Below are 17,762 nucleotides of genomic sequence, written 5' to 3' on the forward strand. Positions count from 1 at the left end.
AATGCAAAATGATAATAATAATATTATATTTGTGAATAATAATAATAATAATAATAATAATAATAATAATAATAATAACAATAATAGAAGCCTCCATGGCTCAGGCGGCAGCGCGTCGGCCTTTCACCGCTGGGTTCCGTGGTTCAAATTTCGGTCACTCCATGTGAGATTTCCGCTGGACAAAGCGGAGGCGGGAGAGGTTTTTACTCCGGGCACTCAAGGTTTCCCTGTCATCTTTCACTCCAGCAACACTCTCCATTATGATTTCATTTCATCTGTCGGTCATTAATCCTTACCCCAGAGGAGTGCGACAGGCCTCGGCAGCCGGCACAATTCCTATCCTCGCCGCAAGATGGGGGCTTCATTCATTTCATCCCTGACCTGGTAAATGACTGGAAAACAGTTGTAGGTTTTCATTTTCAATAATAATAATAATAATAATAATAATAAATGTTATTTGCTTTACGTCCCACTAACTACTTTTACGGTTTTCGGAGACGCCAAGGTGCCGGAACTTAGCCCCGCCGGAGTTCTTTTACGTGCCAAAAAATCTACCGACACGAGGATGACGTATTTGAGCAACTCCAAATACCACCGGACTGAGCCGGGATCGAACCAGGAAGTTGGGGTCAGAAAGCTAGCGCCTCAACCGTGTGAGGCACTCAGCCCAGCGAAGTACTTTTCATTATCACACTGGTTGCCCTTTCACGACCGTATCATCCCGGATTTGGTATTACCATCAAAAATATGTAAAAACAATCCTTTAAGAACGTGGTGTTCTTCCTGAGGGAGCCGATACAGTGGCCACAGCCCATCTATCCCTAGCCGGCAGCCTTTGAGGTGTAGCGGAACACTTCATTTTGTCCCCTCTGGGCTTCTAGTAGCAGATTTTTGCCAAGCTGACCCTTGACTGCTCACTCCTCCTCAAAAAAAGAAGAAGAGGTGCTAATGTTATAGTTGGGTGATCACTGCACAGAGTTACATGGATTCTACTACTACTACTACTACTACTACTACTACTACTACTACTAAATGTTTTCGGTCCTCCCCTGAAGGGGAAGGCGGGCCTCTTAGACGGTGACGCCGTCTCTCAGGCCGGAAGATTTGTTATGGTGATGGAGATGCACGGAGAAGGTGAGGGGGTTGGCAGCCGTGGCCTATACTAGGAACTGTCCCGGCATTCACCTTACTGCAGGAGAATGGAAAACCACGGAAAACCATTCTCAAGACAGCCGACGGTTGGGGCTAGCCGTGAGGTCCAGCCCTGTCCCGTCTCCCGAATGCATAGGCGTAGAGGTGGCTACCCCTCCTCTGCTCGGTTAGCCGGTCAGAGTGCAGAGCTGTTGGACCATGGATCAGCAATGGCCACTTATGGGCAGAGACCCACTCTGCATCCACCGACTCATGGCTTCTTGTGTTATAAGCTACTGCAGACATTTGAATATCCAACTTTCGTCAGGTGTAACCAGAAGATTCGAAAGTAAGCTGACTTGGCTGGAATAGCGGAAGTTGAGCCTATAGTAGTTTGTCATCAGAAAAATGCGCCACCATCTGTAGAGCTGGACTCTGCACTGCCGGAAGCCCACAGCGCCTGCCATGATGTATGGAGTTTCTAATGCGTGCGTACATTGGCGATGACGCTAAGTTTCTAGTGGTTATGAATTACAAATTAAGGTTTCTACTACTCTTTCTGTCAGCCCGCCTGGTGGCCATGATCGTTAAGGCGTTGAAGTCTATACGGTCTGACACAGTGGTTACCCGGTTCGAGTCTCGTTAGACGAAAACATTTTCATCATCAGAATGTTGGCTGCCAGGATAGGGGAGGTGGTAGCATACAATTTATAATCTCTAGATTTGTTCGTCCGATGGAGACGCAAAGCCTTGAGCAGACCCCGTGGTGCTATTCGACAGGAGCAGGCTCCGGGTTTCACCCTCTCCCTTCCCACTGTCATATATCACGGCATTCATTTCATCTCATCTCACTAACTCCTCTGATGAGGTTGACGTCAGGAGTCAGGAAGGGCATCCGGTTATAAAAACTCGCTACGAAGATTCATCTCACTTCATACCCGAGTCCGCAGAGGAACGGAATAAGGGTTGGACATACACACCGCTCTTTCTCTTTCTGCGACTATACTGAGTCAATTTTCGAAGTACAACAACAACAATTACTACTACTACTACTACTACTACTACTACTACTACTACTACAGTTTGTGTCAAATGGAAGGCGTTTTGTACTCTACAGGCTACTTGGAATTGTGTCATCACGTTATCCCAGCCAATGAATACTTTGCTCTCCGCAGAAAATTTCCACTACATTAAATATGACTTGCACCAGGACAAAATACAGTTTCTTCATAAAAACGACCACAATGGAAAGAAGATTCCCAATTGATACACACTGTAATTACTGAATGCTGTACACCCTAATCAGTCACTTGTGTAGAATATGGCAGATTTACCATCACATTAATCGAAGTGCTTATAATAGATTCTGAAAAGAAATCAGTACTGTCTAATCTCTTCAACCAAACCTACCTGTAATATATTATTAACCCATCATCATTACAGTAATTCACCAGTGTTAAAGTCAATTTGAATATTTAATAAATATAACAAAGAGTACAGTCTATATTTGCAGCTACATACTCTTCCGTAGCGAAACAATATAAACGAAGATCTTAGATAATTTTCTATTCTAAATTAAAATCCTACCCTGTTTTCTCTTACTGTTAAGCCCATAGTTTTAGTTCACTTCCTTGTTTCTATTGATATCATCTACATCATTATCACCACCATCATCAACAACATTCCTTCTATCATAATGTATAATGGTAACTAGCATATAGCATGTGCGAAGCTATCTAACTCCCCAGCTACTTTCCGCCGATACTCAGGCATGCTGTTTTTGTCTGGACGCAGTGGTAATCCTATCTATCGGAGATGAGTGGCAGCAGAAGAGACGAATCCTACCTCCACAATGGTCAATGTAATGTTATTGTTGATCAGTTATATGAGCTTTCGATATGATAGGTCTTCGTATTTAGTTTTCTTCCGACTCTGGGATATTGCTGGAATGAATAATGACGGGGAAAACCGGGGTACACGGAGAAAAATCTGTCCCGCCTCCGCTTTGTCCAGCACAAATTCACATAGAGTGACCGGGATTTGAACTACGGAACCCAGAGCCGGTGAGAGGCCGGGGTGCTGTCACCTGAGCCACGGGTGCTCTCTAGAATAAATAAATAAATAAATAAATAAATAAATAAATAAATAAATAAATAAATAAATAAATAAATAAATAAATTTATCACTTCAAACATCTCCTTTGTCATTTCTACGTAGTATAAATAACATATACGCAATGTCTACATTATGACAATTTTAATCTTGTTTTACTGAAAATCATTTCCATGTCATATAATGACCTTAGAGACCAACGGTTTAATTTATGTATGCATAATAATAATAATAATAATAATAATAATAATAATAATAATAATGTTTTCGCAGAAGTCGAGGTGCCAATCTTGTCATGCCAGTACATCTACTGAAACGAGGCTGACGTATTAGAACACCTTCAAATATCACCGGACTGAGCCAAGATCGATCCTGCCAAGTTAAGCGTAATAGACTAGCACTCGACCATAAAATGTTACCACATTATATTTACGGTACGTGCGCATTAGAGCGAATAACTGACTGTCAGGAGAAGATGACCGAGCGGTTAGGATCGTGCAGCTATGAGCTCCCAACTGTCGGCAGCCCTGAAGACGTTTTTCCGTGGTTTCCCATTTACACACCAGGAAAATGCTGGGGCTGCACTTTAAGGTCACAGCCGCTTCCTTTTCACTCCTAGCCCATGCTCGCCATAAGACATACTGTGTCTTTTTTTTTTTTTAAGATGAAGGGTCGCTGTATATCAGTAGTTTGGGACCAAAGAGAGTGGGTTTCGTCTAAACAGCGGCTAGTTTTACTAGCCCTGCAACTCTGAATTTAGGAAGCGGAGGGACTGGTCCCCACCGTCGGCTGTCCTGAGAATGGTTTTCCGTGGTTTTCAATTCGCCTCACTAAGGCAAATGCCGGGACAGTTCCTTTTTATAGGACACAGACACGGCCAGCACCCCGTCAGTCTCTGCACCTCAAATCAATGCTTCAAATCTCCTGGCCTGAGAGAGGGCGTAATCCTATAGAAGGCGCGCCAACCCCTTCGTGGTACGGAACGAAATCGTTTTTAGTAATGGTACTCTTCTTCTTAGGACGCCGCCTACCTACGAAGGTTGGCAATCCAAGTAAGATAACTCTAGAAACAGCGGCTCGAAATATTTCTATGGAAGACCGTCCATACCAGCGGCGCAGGCACTGGCGGCGCTAAGAAGCTCCTCCTCCCCCCCGCAATAATTGAAAATGGGCCTCTCGTTTCTTGACAAGGAAAGTTACAAGTTTATTTCATAGTACAAGACTGTATACTATTACAGTGACCAGTAATAATAATAATAATAATAATAATAATAATAATAATAATAATAATAATAATAATAATAATAATAAATGAAATGCCGTATGGTTTTAGTGCCGGGAGTGTCCGAGGACAAGTTCGGCTCACCAGGTGCAGATCTTTCGATTTGACTCCCGTAGATGACCTGCGCGTCGTGATGAGGATGACATGATGATGAAGATGACACATACACCCAGTCCCCGTGTTAGCGAAATTAACCAATTATGGTTAAAATTCCCGACCCTGCCGGGAATCGAACCTGGGACCCCTGTGACCAAAGGCCAGCACGCTAACCATTTAGCCATGGAGCCGGAAATAATAATAATAATAATAATAATAATAATAATAATAATAATAATAATGTTACACGATTTATTTTTCAAATCAGAAGAAATTAAAATATTACAGTTATATGGAAAATTACATACACACACAAGAAATGAATATTCCAATTATAGTAACCAAAACACGCTGACTGTCACAATATTAAGAAGTAATCTCGAACCTAGGACCAAATAATTTACCACCCATTTACAACCTACTTAGCTACACTGACTACTGGGGATAAATTGGCGCGAAACTTCAGTATTTAGAGTTTAGATAAAGGAAGTCTTCGTTATCGCATTCTCGCTGACTACTGGGTTATCAGAACTGGCTAATTACTTCGAAAGCCGCGTTGATTGTTGTGAGTGGCAGCAAGGGATGGTTATTATTGGAACAGGTGGGGAAAGCCACATACTTTCAGAAATAAATACCGTTCGAAAGAAACTCTGCACTACGACGGCCTAAGTTTGGAATAACCCCCTGTAATACAAATAATACTATGTTGTGCGCTGTAGCTTTATCAGTATGTAAAACCACTCTTAAGCTTTGCAATCAACGAGACCGTACGTATCTTGTCGGGATGTCTGAAGCCAACCCCAGTTGACAAACTCTACCCGATTTTTGGAATAGCTCCTCCCACTATCAGAAGGGCTGTTGCTGCTGATGCAGAGAGGACAAAGCAGACTAATGATTCTCGCCACCCACTGCATGATCACCAGGCTGTAGTCTGTCGACTGAAGTCGAGAAAGAGCTTCATCACCAGGACTCAACCACTGGTAGGAACACCTGAGTCTAACCGCATCACCAGGTGGAAGAGCATGCTGCCGCCTGATACTCCTGCAAAGGAAGAGCTAGCTCCAGGAAATGACCTGCCCTACCCTGTTTGGAGATCACTTAATCGTCTCAGGGTGGGCGTACCTCTTTGCAAGACCAACATGCAAAAATGGGCCATACTTCCAGCTGATGGAGACGCATCCTGCGAGTGTGGTGTAACACAAGATCCGGACCACCTGCTCATCTGTCCCCCTGCTAGAACATCCCTACACTACACAGGACCTGATCGAGGCGAACAACAAGGCCATCGAAGTTGCTACATTTTGGAAATGCTGACCGGACACGGAATGATGATGACTCTTACGCTACTGAATTAAGAAACAGTCAAGGGCCCCTCAAAAGCCGCCGGATCTGCGAGGTCGTTATCGTCACCACTGGTCTTTGAAGCCGGGAATTTCTCCGTCTCCCCGCAGACATCGTTTTCCTTCAATTTTCCCCTCGATTAATTGGAGAAGTTCATATCGTTCACCTCTCATGATGCACCCGTTGTTCCCGAGCTTTCGTTCCATGATAGTTGTTAGAAGCTCTTTTTTTCTTATTTAAGAAGTTTGAAGACTTCCTCATTGGTCTTTCTTTCTACCCACGATATGCGAAGCACGTGTCCTGGTCGCCTAGTTAGCAATACATTCGAATAGGGCGGCCAGCGGCTGGCGAATGAAGCCTGTTTGAAGACGTTCCATTTTTCTCGAGAACTACGCCCCCTACTACTCGGGTTCTGACAATAATTACACCTCTGAATTTATAACGTCCATGACTTTAATGCTAGATGTGCCGTAGAAAACAATGTTAGTACCATTATCTCGGCGGATAATGTTACTCTGGAAAAGTACTGCAAGTTAGATTGTGAGCCCTTTGTAACATTACTTTCTTTGTTACTTTCTTAATACGTTTACCACCCAGGGTTGGTTTTTCCTCGAACTCAGCGAGGGATCCCACGTCTACCCCATCAAGGACAGTGTCCTGGAGCGTAAGATTTTGGGTCGGGGATACAACTGGGAAGGAAGACCAGTACATCGCCCGACGGCCTCACCTGCCATGCTGAACAGGGGCCTTGTGGGGGGATGGGAATATTGGAAGGGATAGGCAAGGAAGAGTGAAGGAAGGTGTCGTGAACTTAAGTTAGGTACCATCCCGGCATTTGCCTGGAGGGGAAGTGGGAAACGACGGAAAACCTCTTCGAGGGTGGCTGAGGTGGAAATCGAACCCCTTCTACTCAATTGACCTCTCAAGGTTGAGTGGACCCTGTCCCAGTCCTCGTACCACTTTTCAAATTTCGTGAAAGAGCAGGGAATCGAACCCGGGTCTCAGGGGGTGGCATCTAATCACACTAAGCAATACACCACAGAGGCGGACTATTTATTTATTTATTTATTTATTTATTTATTTATTTATTTATTTATTTATTTATTTATTTATTTATTTATTTATTTATTTATTTATTTATTTATTGTGATTCAACTATCCAGAAGGAGAAGGACACACGTTAACCCGCGTTCAGAGGTAATGGATACACCAATGTTCACTCCATTGTGTGCAGAAATATGCTAATCACTAAAACAAAATTGAGTTTTGACGAATTATTAGTCGGTCCCACGGTATAAGGGGTAACGACCCTGCTTCGTACCCGAAAGTCCCGGGTTCGATCCCCGACCAGCTCCCCGGGAGCTGAGGATGGTTCGATATCCATTCAGCCCGTAGGAGAACAACTGGGGAACTACCTGGCGATGAGATAGCAACTCCGATCTAGAAAACAAACAAAAAAGTCGAGAGCCGGTCTGAATGGCTCAGTCGGTTGAGGCGCTGGCCTTCTGACCCAAACTTGGCAGGTTCGATCCTGGCTCAGTCCGGTTCAAATACGTTAGCCTCGTGTCTGTTAATGTATGGGCACGTGAAAGAACTCCTGTGAGACAATATTCCGACACCGCGGCGTTCCCGAAAACCGTATGTAGTTTTTTTTTGCTTTACGTCGCACCGACCTAGGTAGGTGTTATAGCGACGATGGGATAGGAAATTCCTAGGAGTGGGAAGGAAGCGGCCGTGGCCTTAATTAATGTACAGCGCCAGCATTTGCTTAGTGAGAAAATGGGAAACCACGGAAAATCATCTTCCAGCCTGCCGACAGTGGGGTTCGAACCTCCTATCTCCCGGATGCAAACACACAGCAACGCGCCCCTAACCGCACGACCAACTCGCCCGGTCAAAAGAAAACAATAAAACATAAAAACAACGATATTCTTTTCTTAAAAACGGTCGAGGAGATTCGTCACATTTAAAACGTGTTACCTCGCAATCTGAGAATCGAGCTGAGCAGCGATTGCTTGGTAGGCCAAGATCCATCACACCGTAGTGTGTTTTTGTGAGCGCACACCATGTAGTCTTAACGACGGCTCTGCGTTGTTAGTGCCTTGAACAAAGATTACATTCACCTTTAACTACTGATACTAAGGCTCACTCCAAACTTTCAAACATTGTACTTCCCTGTCTTCTAACATTTCTTCAAATAAGAATGAAACAAGGGAAAGCAGTTGATAAGGTCGTAATCCATGTCACACGATCATAAAACTGTAGCTCATTTCCCTTTCTCTTTGAATGATACTTCCGCCATTCACGTGCTAGTACCCGGCCGCAGCTCTGTCGTGGCTATACGTCTTTGTATTCGGGAGACGACTCCACCGTCGGCTGTTCTGAGAATGATTTTCTGTGGTTTTCCATTCTCCTTCACTAAAGAGAATGCCCGGACAGTTCCTAGTATAGGCCACGGCCGGCAACTCTCTCACCTTCTCCACACATCTCCTTCACCGTAACAAACCTCCCGGCCTGAGAGACGGCGCCGTCATCTTCCAAGAGGCCCGTCTCCCCCTTCAGGGAAAGAATGAAAACATTTTAGTAGTAGTAGTAGTAGTAGTAGTAGTAAACACGTTAAACTTTTCACATCGTTTTATTTATTCATACTTCCCATTCACTGTGGGCATACAGAGTACGGCCAAACTTTCAGGACACACTCCTCACAGGTAGAAGCAGTAAATGTGTTATATGGACATGGGCCCGGCGCTTTGTTTCTATGTCAGAAATCACTATTTTCTATAACTCCACATGGTACAATCATAATGAGAAACACACAGGAACAGAACGCACCACCATAGCACATGAAACTATTTATATGAAATATTCAAACTGCCCTCTGTTAGCATGGATACATGCATCAACCCGCTATCTCGGGGATACGTCAGTATATCCGGAAGTTATCTGTAGCGATCGACTTACGAGTCCACTGTCACACTGGGGCGAAACACTGGTAAATTCACGATTGAAAAGACCTTAAGAGCTCGAATATTATAGTGATTGTATTTCGTGACCTGACCATAGAAGCCAGTGTGTGTGTTTGTTCAACCATTGTCCCGTTTCTCTACGGGTTTTTGTTTATGACGGAATGCCCTTCGTGATGTCAACCTCATCAGAGGGGTTAATGAGATGAAATGAATGACATGATATATGATAGTAAGAAGGGAGAGGGTGAAACCCAGTGCCGGCACATAGCCTACTCCTGTCGAATAGCACCAAGAGGTCTGCTCAAGGCTTAACGTCTCCATCCGACGGACGAATCACCATCAACAGCGTCATATGCCCTCACTCCATATGGACACTGCGGAGAGGTTTGGAATTTAATCCAGGCGTTTGGTACACAATCTCGTGATTAGAAATTCTGATAGTGAATTTTTTTTCGATCAACGAGACTCGAACGGGCTAACCTCGATGTCAGACCGACATCAACGCCTTAACGATCACGTCCACCGGGCGGGCTAGGGCATAGAAGCCAGTCCAGAGACAACATTATTCGTCTTAATACAGTAGCCTACATACGAGAATTACCAAAGTTTACTTTCCTCAATATAGTTCTAGATGGTGTAGCGGTGGGATGTGATGATGGTTATTGTTTCAACGAGAAGTACGAAACGCGACATAACCATCCACTCGTAACACCAATCAGAAAAGAAGGAGGGATAGGCCCGACTCTACGAATTATGAAGGTACATCGCCAACAGTGTTGTGAACGCCGTGAACATGAGTCTTCCTAGTTCTCGCAAAGCTCAGGGAAAGATCAGTAGCTGAATGGGAAGGGTGAATGAATGAATATACCAATGCATAAATGAATGAATGTATGAATGGAATAAAATATTCTCTCTCAATGACGGATGACCAACAACGGGGGACAGAACTCACAATCGCATGGTCATTAGACCGGCCAATGTGACAAGTGTCCATAAATTACGGATATATTTTCACTAATCAATCAATCAATCAATCAATCAATCAATCAATCAATCAATCAATCAATCAATCAATCAATCAATCAATCAATCAATCAATCAATCAATCAATCAATCAATCAATCAATCAATCAATCAATCAATCAATCAATCAATCAATCAATCAATCAATCAATCAATCAATCAATCAATCAATCAATCAATCAATCAATCAATCAATCAATCGATTTTGATCTGCATTTAGGACTGTCGCCCAGGTTGCAGGTTTCTTATCATTTGTTTATCAAGTCTCAAATGATTTCAAAGACTTTGGAAATTTATCGAACATTTCTCTTGATAAATTACTGCAATCACTAATTCCCATTCCTACAATCGAATATTTGCCTCAATTTGTTCTCTTGTATTCCAACTTTATCTTCATGTTATGATCTTTTCCACTTTTAAAAGCTCCATTCAAGGATATTCGTCTTCTAACGTCATTCCACACCATCTTTCCACTGACAGCTCGGAACATACCACTTAGTTGAGTAGCTCGTCTCATTACCGCCAAGTCTTCCCAGCCCAAAAAATTTGTAACATTTTGTCCGAAATTACCCAGAACAAATCGCGTTGCTTTCGTTTGGACCTTTTACCGGTTCTTATATCAAGTAATCCTGATGTGGGGTCCCATTCACTGGAACCATACTCCAATTGAGGTCTTACCAGAAACTTATACGCCCTCTCCTTTACAACCTTCCTCCAACACCCCATGGCGCAACAGGCCTGAAGAGCCTTGGCCTACCAACCGACCGCCGCTCAGCCCGAAGGCCTGCAGATTACGAGGTGTCGTACAGTCAGCACGACGAATCCCCTTAGTTATTATTTGGTTTCTAGACCGGGGTCGCTATCTCACCGCTAGATAGCTCCACAATTGTAATCACGTAGGCAGAGTGGACCTCGAACAAGCCCTCAGATCCAGGTAAAAATTCCTGACCTGGTCGGGAATCGAACCAGGGGCCTCCACGCAAGAGGCAGGCACGCAACCCCTAGACCACGTGGCCAGCTTACAACCTCACCACATCCCCTAAATACGCCCATAATCATGTGAAGAGATCTGCAACCTTTATTTACAGCCCATCAACACAGTAATTAAAACTGAGAGCTCTTTACCTCTTGGTGAGACAAACTGACTTTTCATCCTATTTACCATCATGCTGTCCATCTCACAATATGTCCTGCTTCATAGCTAAGTGGTTAGCATACTGGCCTTTGGTTCAAGGTGTCCCGGGTTCGATTCCCAGCCGGTCGGAGATTTTAACTTGCATTAGTTAATTCCTATGGCTCGGGGACAGGGTGTTTGTGCCCTTTTCAAAATTATAAGTCATCTTAGGTAGGGTCCAGTCCTTACAGATGCGCAGGTCCGGAGGCCGCATGAAAAATAATAATAATTTTAAAAAATCTCATAACATTGTCGAGGTGTTTTTGCAATCGCTCACAATCCTGTAACTTACGTATTTATTACTCTATACAGTATAACATCACCCATAAAAAGCCTAAGATCTGATTCTAGTTCTTTACTAATACCATTTATATACATAAGAAAACGTAAAGGTCCAATAATACTGTCTTGCGCCCCCCCCCCTCCTTCTCAATCATTACAGGATCAGATAACGCATCACATACTCCCATTCAATCACTCTCCTGGACAGTCCAAAAGCTCTCATTTTCACCAGTCTTCCATTATCGAGGAGCCTCCATGGCTCAGTCGGCAGTTCGCCAGCCTCTCGCCGCTGGGTTTCGTGGGTCACCTAAGTTGTCTACAGACGATTCCGAGTCCAGACATCGAACAGAGGTATACCCATGATCGACCGCTAGAAGCAGGCGGACGGAAGGGATAAATCCCGACACGACCGCTAGAGTTGCTCCATTCGGCAAAGTCACAGGGCCTGTACGGCGCGCCCCACTGACGAGACGCGCCTAGTAAAGTCTCATTGTTTGGAGCCTTTCGACTCACGGGACTCCCGAGAGATATCGTTGCCAACATTGGCTAGAAGGGATTCGGCCTTAGACGCGTTCAGGTTTAATCCCACGGATGGTAGCTTCGCACCACCGGCCGCTCGACCGAGTGCGTGAACCAAATGTCCGAACTTGCGGTTCAACCGTTATCGAGGAGCCTCCATGGCTCAGTCGGCAGTTCGCCGACCTCTCACCGCTGGGTTTCGTGGGTCAAGTCCTGGTCACTCCATGTGCGATTTATACTGGACAAAGCGGAACTCCGGTTTTCCCTGTGATCATTCATTCCAGCAACACTCTCCAATATCGTTTCATTTCATCTGTCAGTAATTAATCATTGCCCCAGAGGAGTGTGACAGGCTTCGGCAGCCGGCACATTCCTGTCCTTGCCGCTAGATGGGGCTTCATTCATTACATTCCTGATCCGGCCGAATGACTAGAAACAGGCTGCGGATTTTCATTTTTTTCATTCCGTTATCTACCCTATGAAAAGTTTTGGATAGTTCAATAGGGATACGGTCCATTTGACCTCCTGAATATTTAGTTTCCTTAGCAGATTACATTAATACTCTACATTTCCGCAATTCCAATTACACGCAGGTTCATGCCGTATGGCGCAAGTAGGGACAAAAGATCTCTATAGGTCGACGCCCCGAACAAATAGAATTTTTAAAAATTACATTCACAGCACGACCAGTGTATCTGGTGTTGCTCATAGGGTCAGTCGTGCTGCAATAGCACTTTCTGACCCAGTGAGGAAAGCAACGGCAAACTAGCTCACGCCTCATCTTGCCTAGTACGCCTCATTATGGTGCTGCCATTGGATTTTTTTTGGTTTTCCTATAACTGTATAGCCTTTGGTGGTGCTATTTGAGGATCCAACCAGCCTCTGGGCTGATGACCTAACAGACAGACAAGCGACCTCACGGTTAAGTTGTTGTAAATGGCACCACACAGAGATTGCAAGGCAGACGAAGAGATCCGACCGATCAAAGAGTGTACCTTCATGCTTATGGCTTTGTTCCCGATAAACTGTGCGTGTTCAGGTAAAAATAAGATTCCAGAGTGTTTCAAAGATTGAAACTCAGAGTAACGTAAGTGAAAAGAGCTGTCAAGCTTGGCTGAACTCCATGACCTTCTTCACGTGAAAACAAGATTCCACATTCTTTATGTTAACTGCAGCAGAACGGAATAATACAATAAATGTTGTAAAAAGAAATATGGTTGATGAACATTAATTCATTATCCCTGCGGTAGTTTATGTTAACGACGAGCACTTTATTTAGCCTACGGCATCGGATACAGAAAATGTAACTAAAAGCCCACACGTACATACACTTGCATATACAGAGTGCTTCAAAAGAAAACGGAATAACCCACAGAGGGGTTCGAATAGGAACGTATTGTATAGTCCAGGACAAAACCCTGCATCAAGGTAAACTTGGGAATGTCAAGTACATCATAATAGGCAATTTATTTCCGCAAAACTTCACTAACAGGGTTGCAAAAGAGATGTTAGGAATCCAAGATGACGCGGCCAACTTGCGAACTCATGTCCAGCGAGTGACATTTATTAGGTCCGGATAGTGACTAAAACATTGGGTTGGGGTGAACAAAGTGGGTCTGGGGGCCTTAGTCCCCAGGTTAGACTCGCAGGCCTTTAAATCAGCCCCTGTGGCAGCAGCGCATTCTCCGTTCGACAGTGGGCAGAACTTGAATTAATGAAGTATCCCCCCCTGAGATCAGCGGATTCGATGTTCGATCAGTAACTACATTTAAGAGCGTCATCTAGGTGGCAGATTCCCTATAAATTGTTAACCTAGTCTCTTTTTCTCGCCAAGCTCGATTGCTGCAGTCGCTTAAGTGCGGTCAGTATCCAGTATTCGGAAGATAGTGGATTCGAGCCCCAATGTCGGCAGCTCTGAAGATGTTTTTCCGTGGTTTCCCATTTTTCACACCAGGCAAATGCTGGTGCTGTACCTTAATTAAGGCCACGTCCACTTCCTTCCCACTCTTAAACCTTTCCTGTCCCATCGTTGCCACTTGTGAAAAAAAAGTCTTTCCTTGAATGATTTCAAGAAACTTCGAAATTTATTGAAATGACCCCCGTAATTCAGACGATTTTCTACATTTTTTCGCCTGACAAAATATTACTGGCCCAAGAGTCAATAAGGTCCTCACATATTGAAAATTTTAATGCACGATTTTTCGAATTTAAAATTACTTGGTCAGATTTTTTTAAGGCTATTTAATATAGTTATTAAAGGGATTTAATTTGCAAAATAAGTATTTTGTTGAAATCAGCAGTGTTTGCTGAAGTTTAAAGTATAACTTTTAGGAACAATACTGGACATAACATCGGGAGCTCGGGTTGAACCAACTGCCTCGTGCTCCGAAATGTTTTTCTCAATGGAATATTTCTACATCAGTTGCTAGATGACCCTGGCAATAGGGTAATTTTTCTGAACTGCCTGATTTAGTGAGTGCTATTTTACCCTTCAAATCATGCGTGTTTGCAACACTGTTGGCATGAGAATAATAGAACTAAAGGACATCCTTTAAACAATGTTCAGACTATCTAAAACCCTTACCTGTCATTCTGGTAGAGCTCTACAGAGCTGTTGAGCTCGGCGAGCTGTTCCTTCAGCAGTTGCAAATTCGAGTTGACGAAGCTGAGTTCCAGAGCTACCGTCTCCTTCAGCTTGCGATTCGTCGTAGCTCTGGAAAGAAAAATCGTGGTAAGTCGAAGTTGCTATGAGATTATTACACCAGAATATTACAAAATTCAGGAAGAAATCATACAGCTAAAAGACGTAAGATAAACAACCTCAAGCTTTTTAACAATACAGTAGGAGGAAATGTTACGTGGAAGCCCCGTATTTTAGGTTTAAATAAAATAGGGTTGTTTCGACCCATGATGTACGATTCTTTTAGGATTCTAAGTGTTCCATTTGAGAATTTATAGGGCAAAAGTAAAAAATTAAGCAATAGGCTTACGTTTCTTTTACAATCCAGGTTGGAGGATTTTTTAGAATTCTAAACCTTCTGTTTGGAAATTTATAGGTTTTTAGGGGAAAAGTAAAAAACTAACAAAACGTACCTTTTACAACCCACATTGTAGGATTTTTTACGATTCTAAATCTTCTGTTTGGGAGTTTATGGGTTTTTTACGAAAAAGTAAAATTACTTTAGTTTTGAGCATGGTATTGCACGAAGGTACTAATAATAACAATAATAACATCATCATCATCATCATAATCATCATCATCATGACGTGTGGCCTCCACAGGCCTAGTGCAGGTCTTGCAAGTTGACGCCGTACAGGTGACCTGCACGTCTGTGAGGCTGGGACCTTACATACGATGAATTCTAATTATGAAGACAGCACAAACAACAGATCCCCCAGCCACAGGAATGAACTAATGAAACTTAAATTCCCCAATCCGGTCGGGAATCAAACCCGGGACCCGTTGGACCAAAGGTCAGCACGCTAACCATTTAGCCATGAAGCTGGACATTGTATGTAAGTGAAACTAGTACAACAACTAGCTCAGAAGGAAAGGAAATATAAGCTTTTGAAATGTGGTATTACAGAAGAATGCTGGAAGTTAGAAGGGTAGATCGAATCAGGAATGACGAAATACAGAACAGAATTGGTGAGGGGAGAATGATTTGGAGAAATTTGACCACAAGAAGAGATGGAACGATAGGACACACCTTAAGACACGCAGGACTTGATCAGTTAGATGTTGAGGGAAGTGTGGGCGATAAGAATGGTGGGGGTGGACTATGGTATGAATATGACAAACAGATTAGAGTAGATGTCGGATGAAGTAGTTACGCAGAAATGAAATAGAACAAGATAGGGTGGTGTGGAGTGCTGCATCAAACCAATGACTTTACTAATGTTCCAAACAATTAATATAATGCAATAACTAATAGACTTACATTAAATATGCGTTATTATAAGTAGGGGCACGTGTCATCTTTTAATTGGTACATCAAAGACATTGTTAACTTGAAAGAACCAATCGAGGGAAAAACTGCACCAGGGGAGCAATCTCTGAGGATCGCGCCCTAGCAAGTGACTGGCTGTGTTTGTACTTGAAGCTGATTTCTTGGCATGGCTCTCATGCCGGTCTCAATCCACGTGCTCAATCGCCTCGTACAGCCCATTTAAATTCGCCCGCGAAGCGATCTGATAGGCTAACTTCAGCAGCTGATAAACTGGCAACGGTGCAACATACTGAATTCTGTTTTTCAAATTATTTATCAGTATGACGAACCCTCCAAGGCTCGCATATCCGGTTCACGTTCTTTCCGACCACCCTGTACATTATTACTCTATTTCTTACTTTTGTAAATTGTTTATTTTTTAACAGAACTACCGAGCGAGTTGGCCGTGCGGTTAGGGGCACGCAACTGTGATCTTGTATTTGGGAGATAGTGAGTTTGAACCCCACTATTGTCAGCCCTGAATATAGTTTTCCGTGGTTTACCATCTTCACACTAGGCAAATACTGGGGCTGTACCTTAATTAAGGCCACGGCAGCTTTCTGGCCACTCCTAGCCTTTTCCTGCCCCATTGTCGCCATACAACCTATCTGTCACTGCGACGTTAGGCAACTGTAAAAATAAATATTTAAAAAATTGTACACAAATTAAATTATTACACCCGCGACCTGCTCATTTAACTAGTACACCTAACATGACATTGTACTATTAAATATTTTGACCGTTTTACAAAAGTAAAACCCCGTCTGTTTTCGTTTAAAATGAGCTTGAAAGCAGAAAAGCTGCATTGTATGTCACACTGGGTAAGAGGCGCGAACTTCATAGGGACGATTTGCATAGGATTCCAAGCCAGAGTTTCTAGCAACTTCTGTCCATAGAGAATAAGACCTGCCTTTTTTTTTTTTTCGTCGCACCGACACGGATGGGTCTTATGGCGACGATGGGGCAGGAAACGCCTAAGAATGGGAAGGAAGCGGGCGTGCCCTTAATTAAGGTACAGCCCAGCTTTTGCCTGGTGTGAAAATGGGAAACCACGGCAAACCATCTTCAGGGCTGCCGCAAGTGGGGTTCAAACCCACTATCTCCCGGATGCAAGCTCACAGCTGCGCGCCACTAACCGCACGGCCAACTCGCCCGGTGCTAGGGAGTGCTGCTCTCGAATTTCTTCAGCTACCCAGTACTCTTCTCCATACATTGCACCACATGTACAGCTTTTCTTTCAAAAGAACTTCGCTTGCAGGAGCGAAGCGTCAGGGGAGACAGGGTAGTTAGCGAGTACCCTTAACATTTGTGAACGAAAAATTGTCTTTTTAATTCAATTATTTTTAGAACATTAATTATTTCCACTTACATGACATTATTGCATTCCCCTCTTTACTTATTTTCAACTCACTTCGGCAATGTTCGGGGTCGCGAAAGTAGACCCTGTCCATTCTGTGTATGTTTCCTCTGATTTTCAAAGCTTTCAGATAGAGCAACATTTCACTATCTGTAGGTGCTGACTGTGGAACTATGATTTTCCTATAGCGAGATCTCTCCGCCCAGTAGACAGATTTACCAGCGCCTCTTCTTGCTCTCATTGGCTAGTATTTGAATCTCAGCTGCTTACTAGCTACCATCTCAGGCATACTTTTAATGCAATTAATTTGAATTTACTTTATTATAAGACACGTCTAAAAATAAAATAATTATATAACAATATTCAAATACGAAGTATAGCAAAGTTACACCTAATAAAGGAATGATAGCATCAAAACCCTTCAAGTAAATGCAATTTCTTGCCCGCCAATATTATTTACAGTATTTTAACCCCAAGAGCTATTGGCTTA

The 17,762-nt window shown here is 43.3% G+C and overlaps 1 protein-coding gene across 3 annotated transcripts in view; it reads right to left on the reverse strand.

Annotated features, from left to right (window-relative positions):
- Rhp (rhophilin) overlaps positions 1-17,762 on the reverse strand; it is a 714,954-nt gene that overhangs the window by 86,621 nt on the left and 610,571 nt on the right. For all 3 annotated transcript variants that reach the window (XM_068228425.1, XM_067150400.2, XM_067150401.2), the window contains one exon: positions 14,511-14,639. In XM_068228425.1, the coding sequence (XP_068084526.1) occupies positions 14,511-14,639 (129 nt within the window). The remainder of the gene's footprint in view (positions 1-14,510; positions 14,640-17,762) is intronic.

The sequence above is a fragment of the Anabrus simplex genome, chromosome 6, assembly GCF_040414725.1.
Source record: "Anabrus simplex isolate iqAnaSimp1 chromosome 6, ASM4041472v1, whole genome shotgun sequence".
NCBI lineage: Eukaryota > Metazoa > Arthropoda > Insecta > Orthoptera > Tettigoniidae > Anabrus > Anabrus simplex.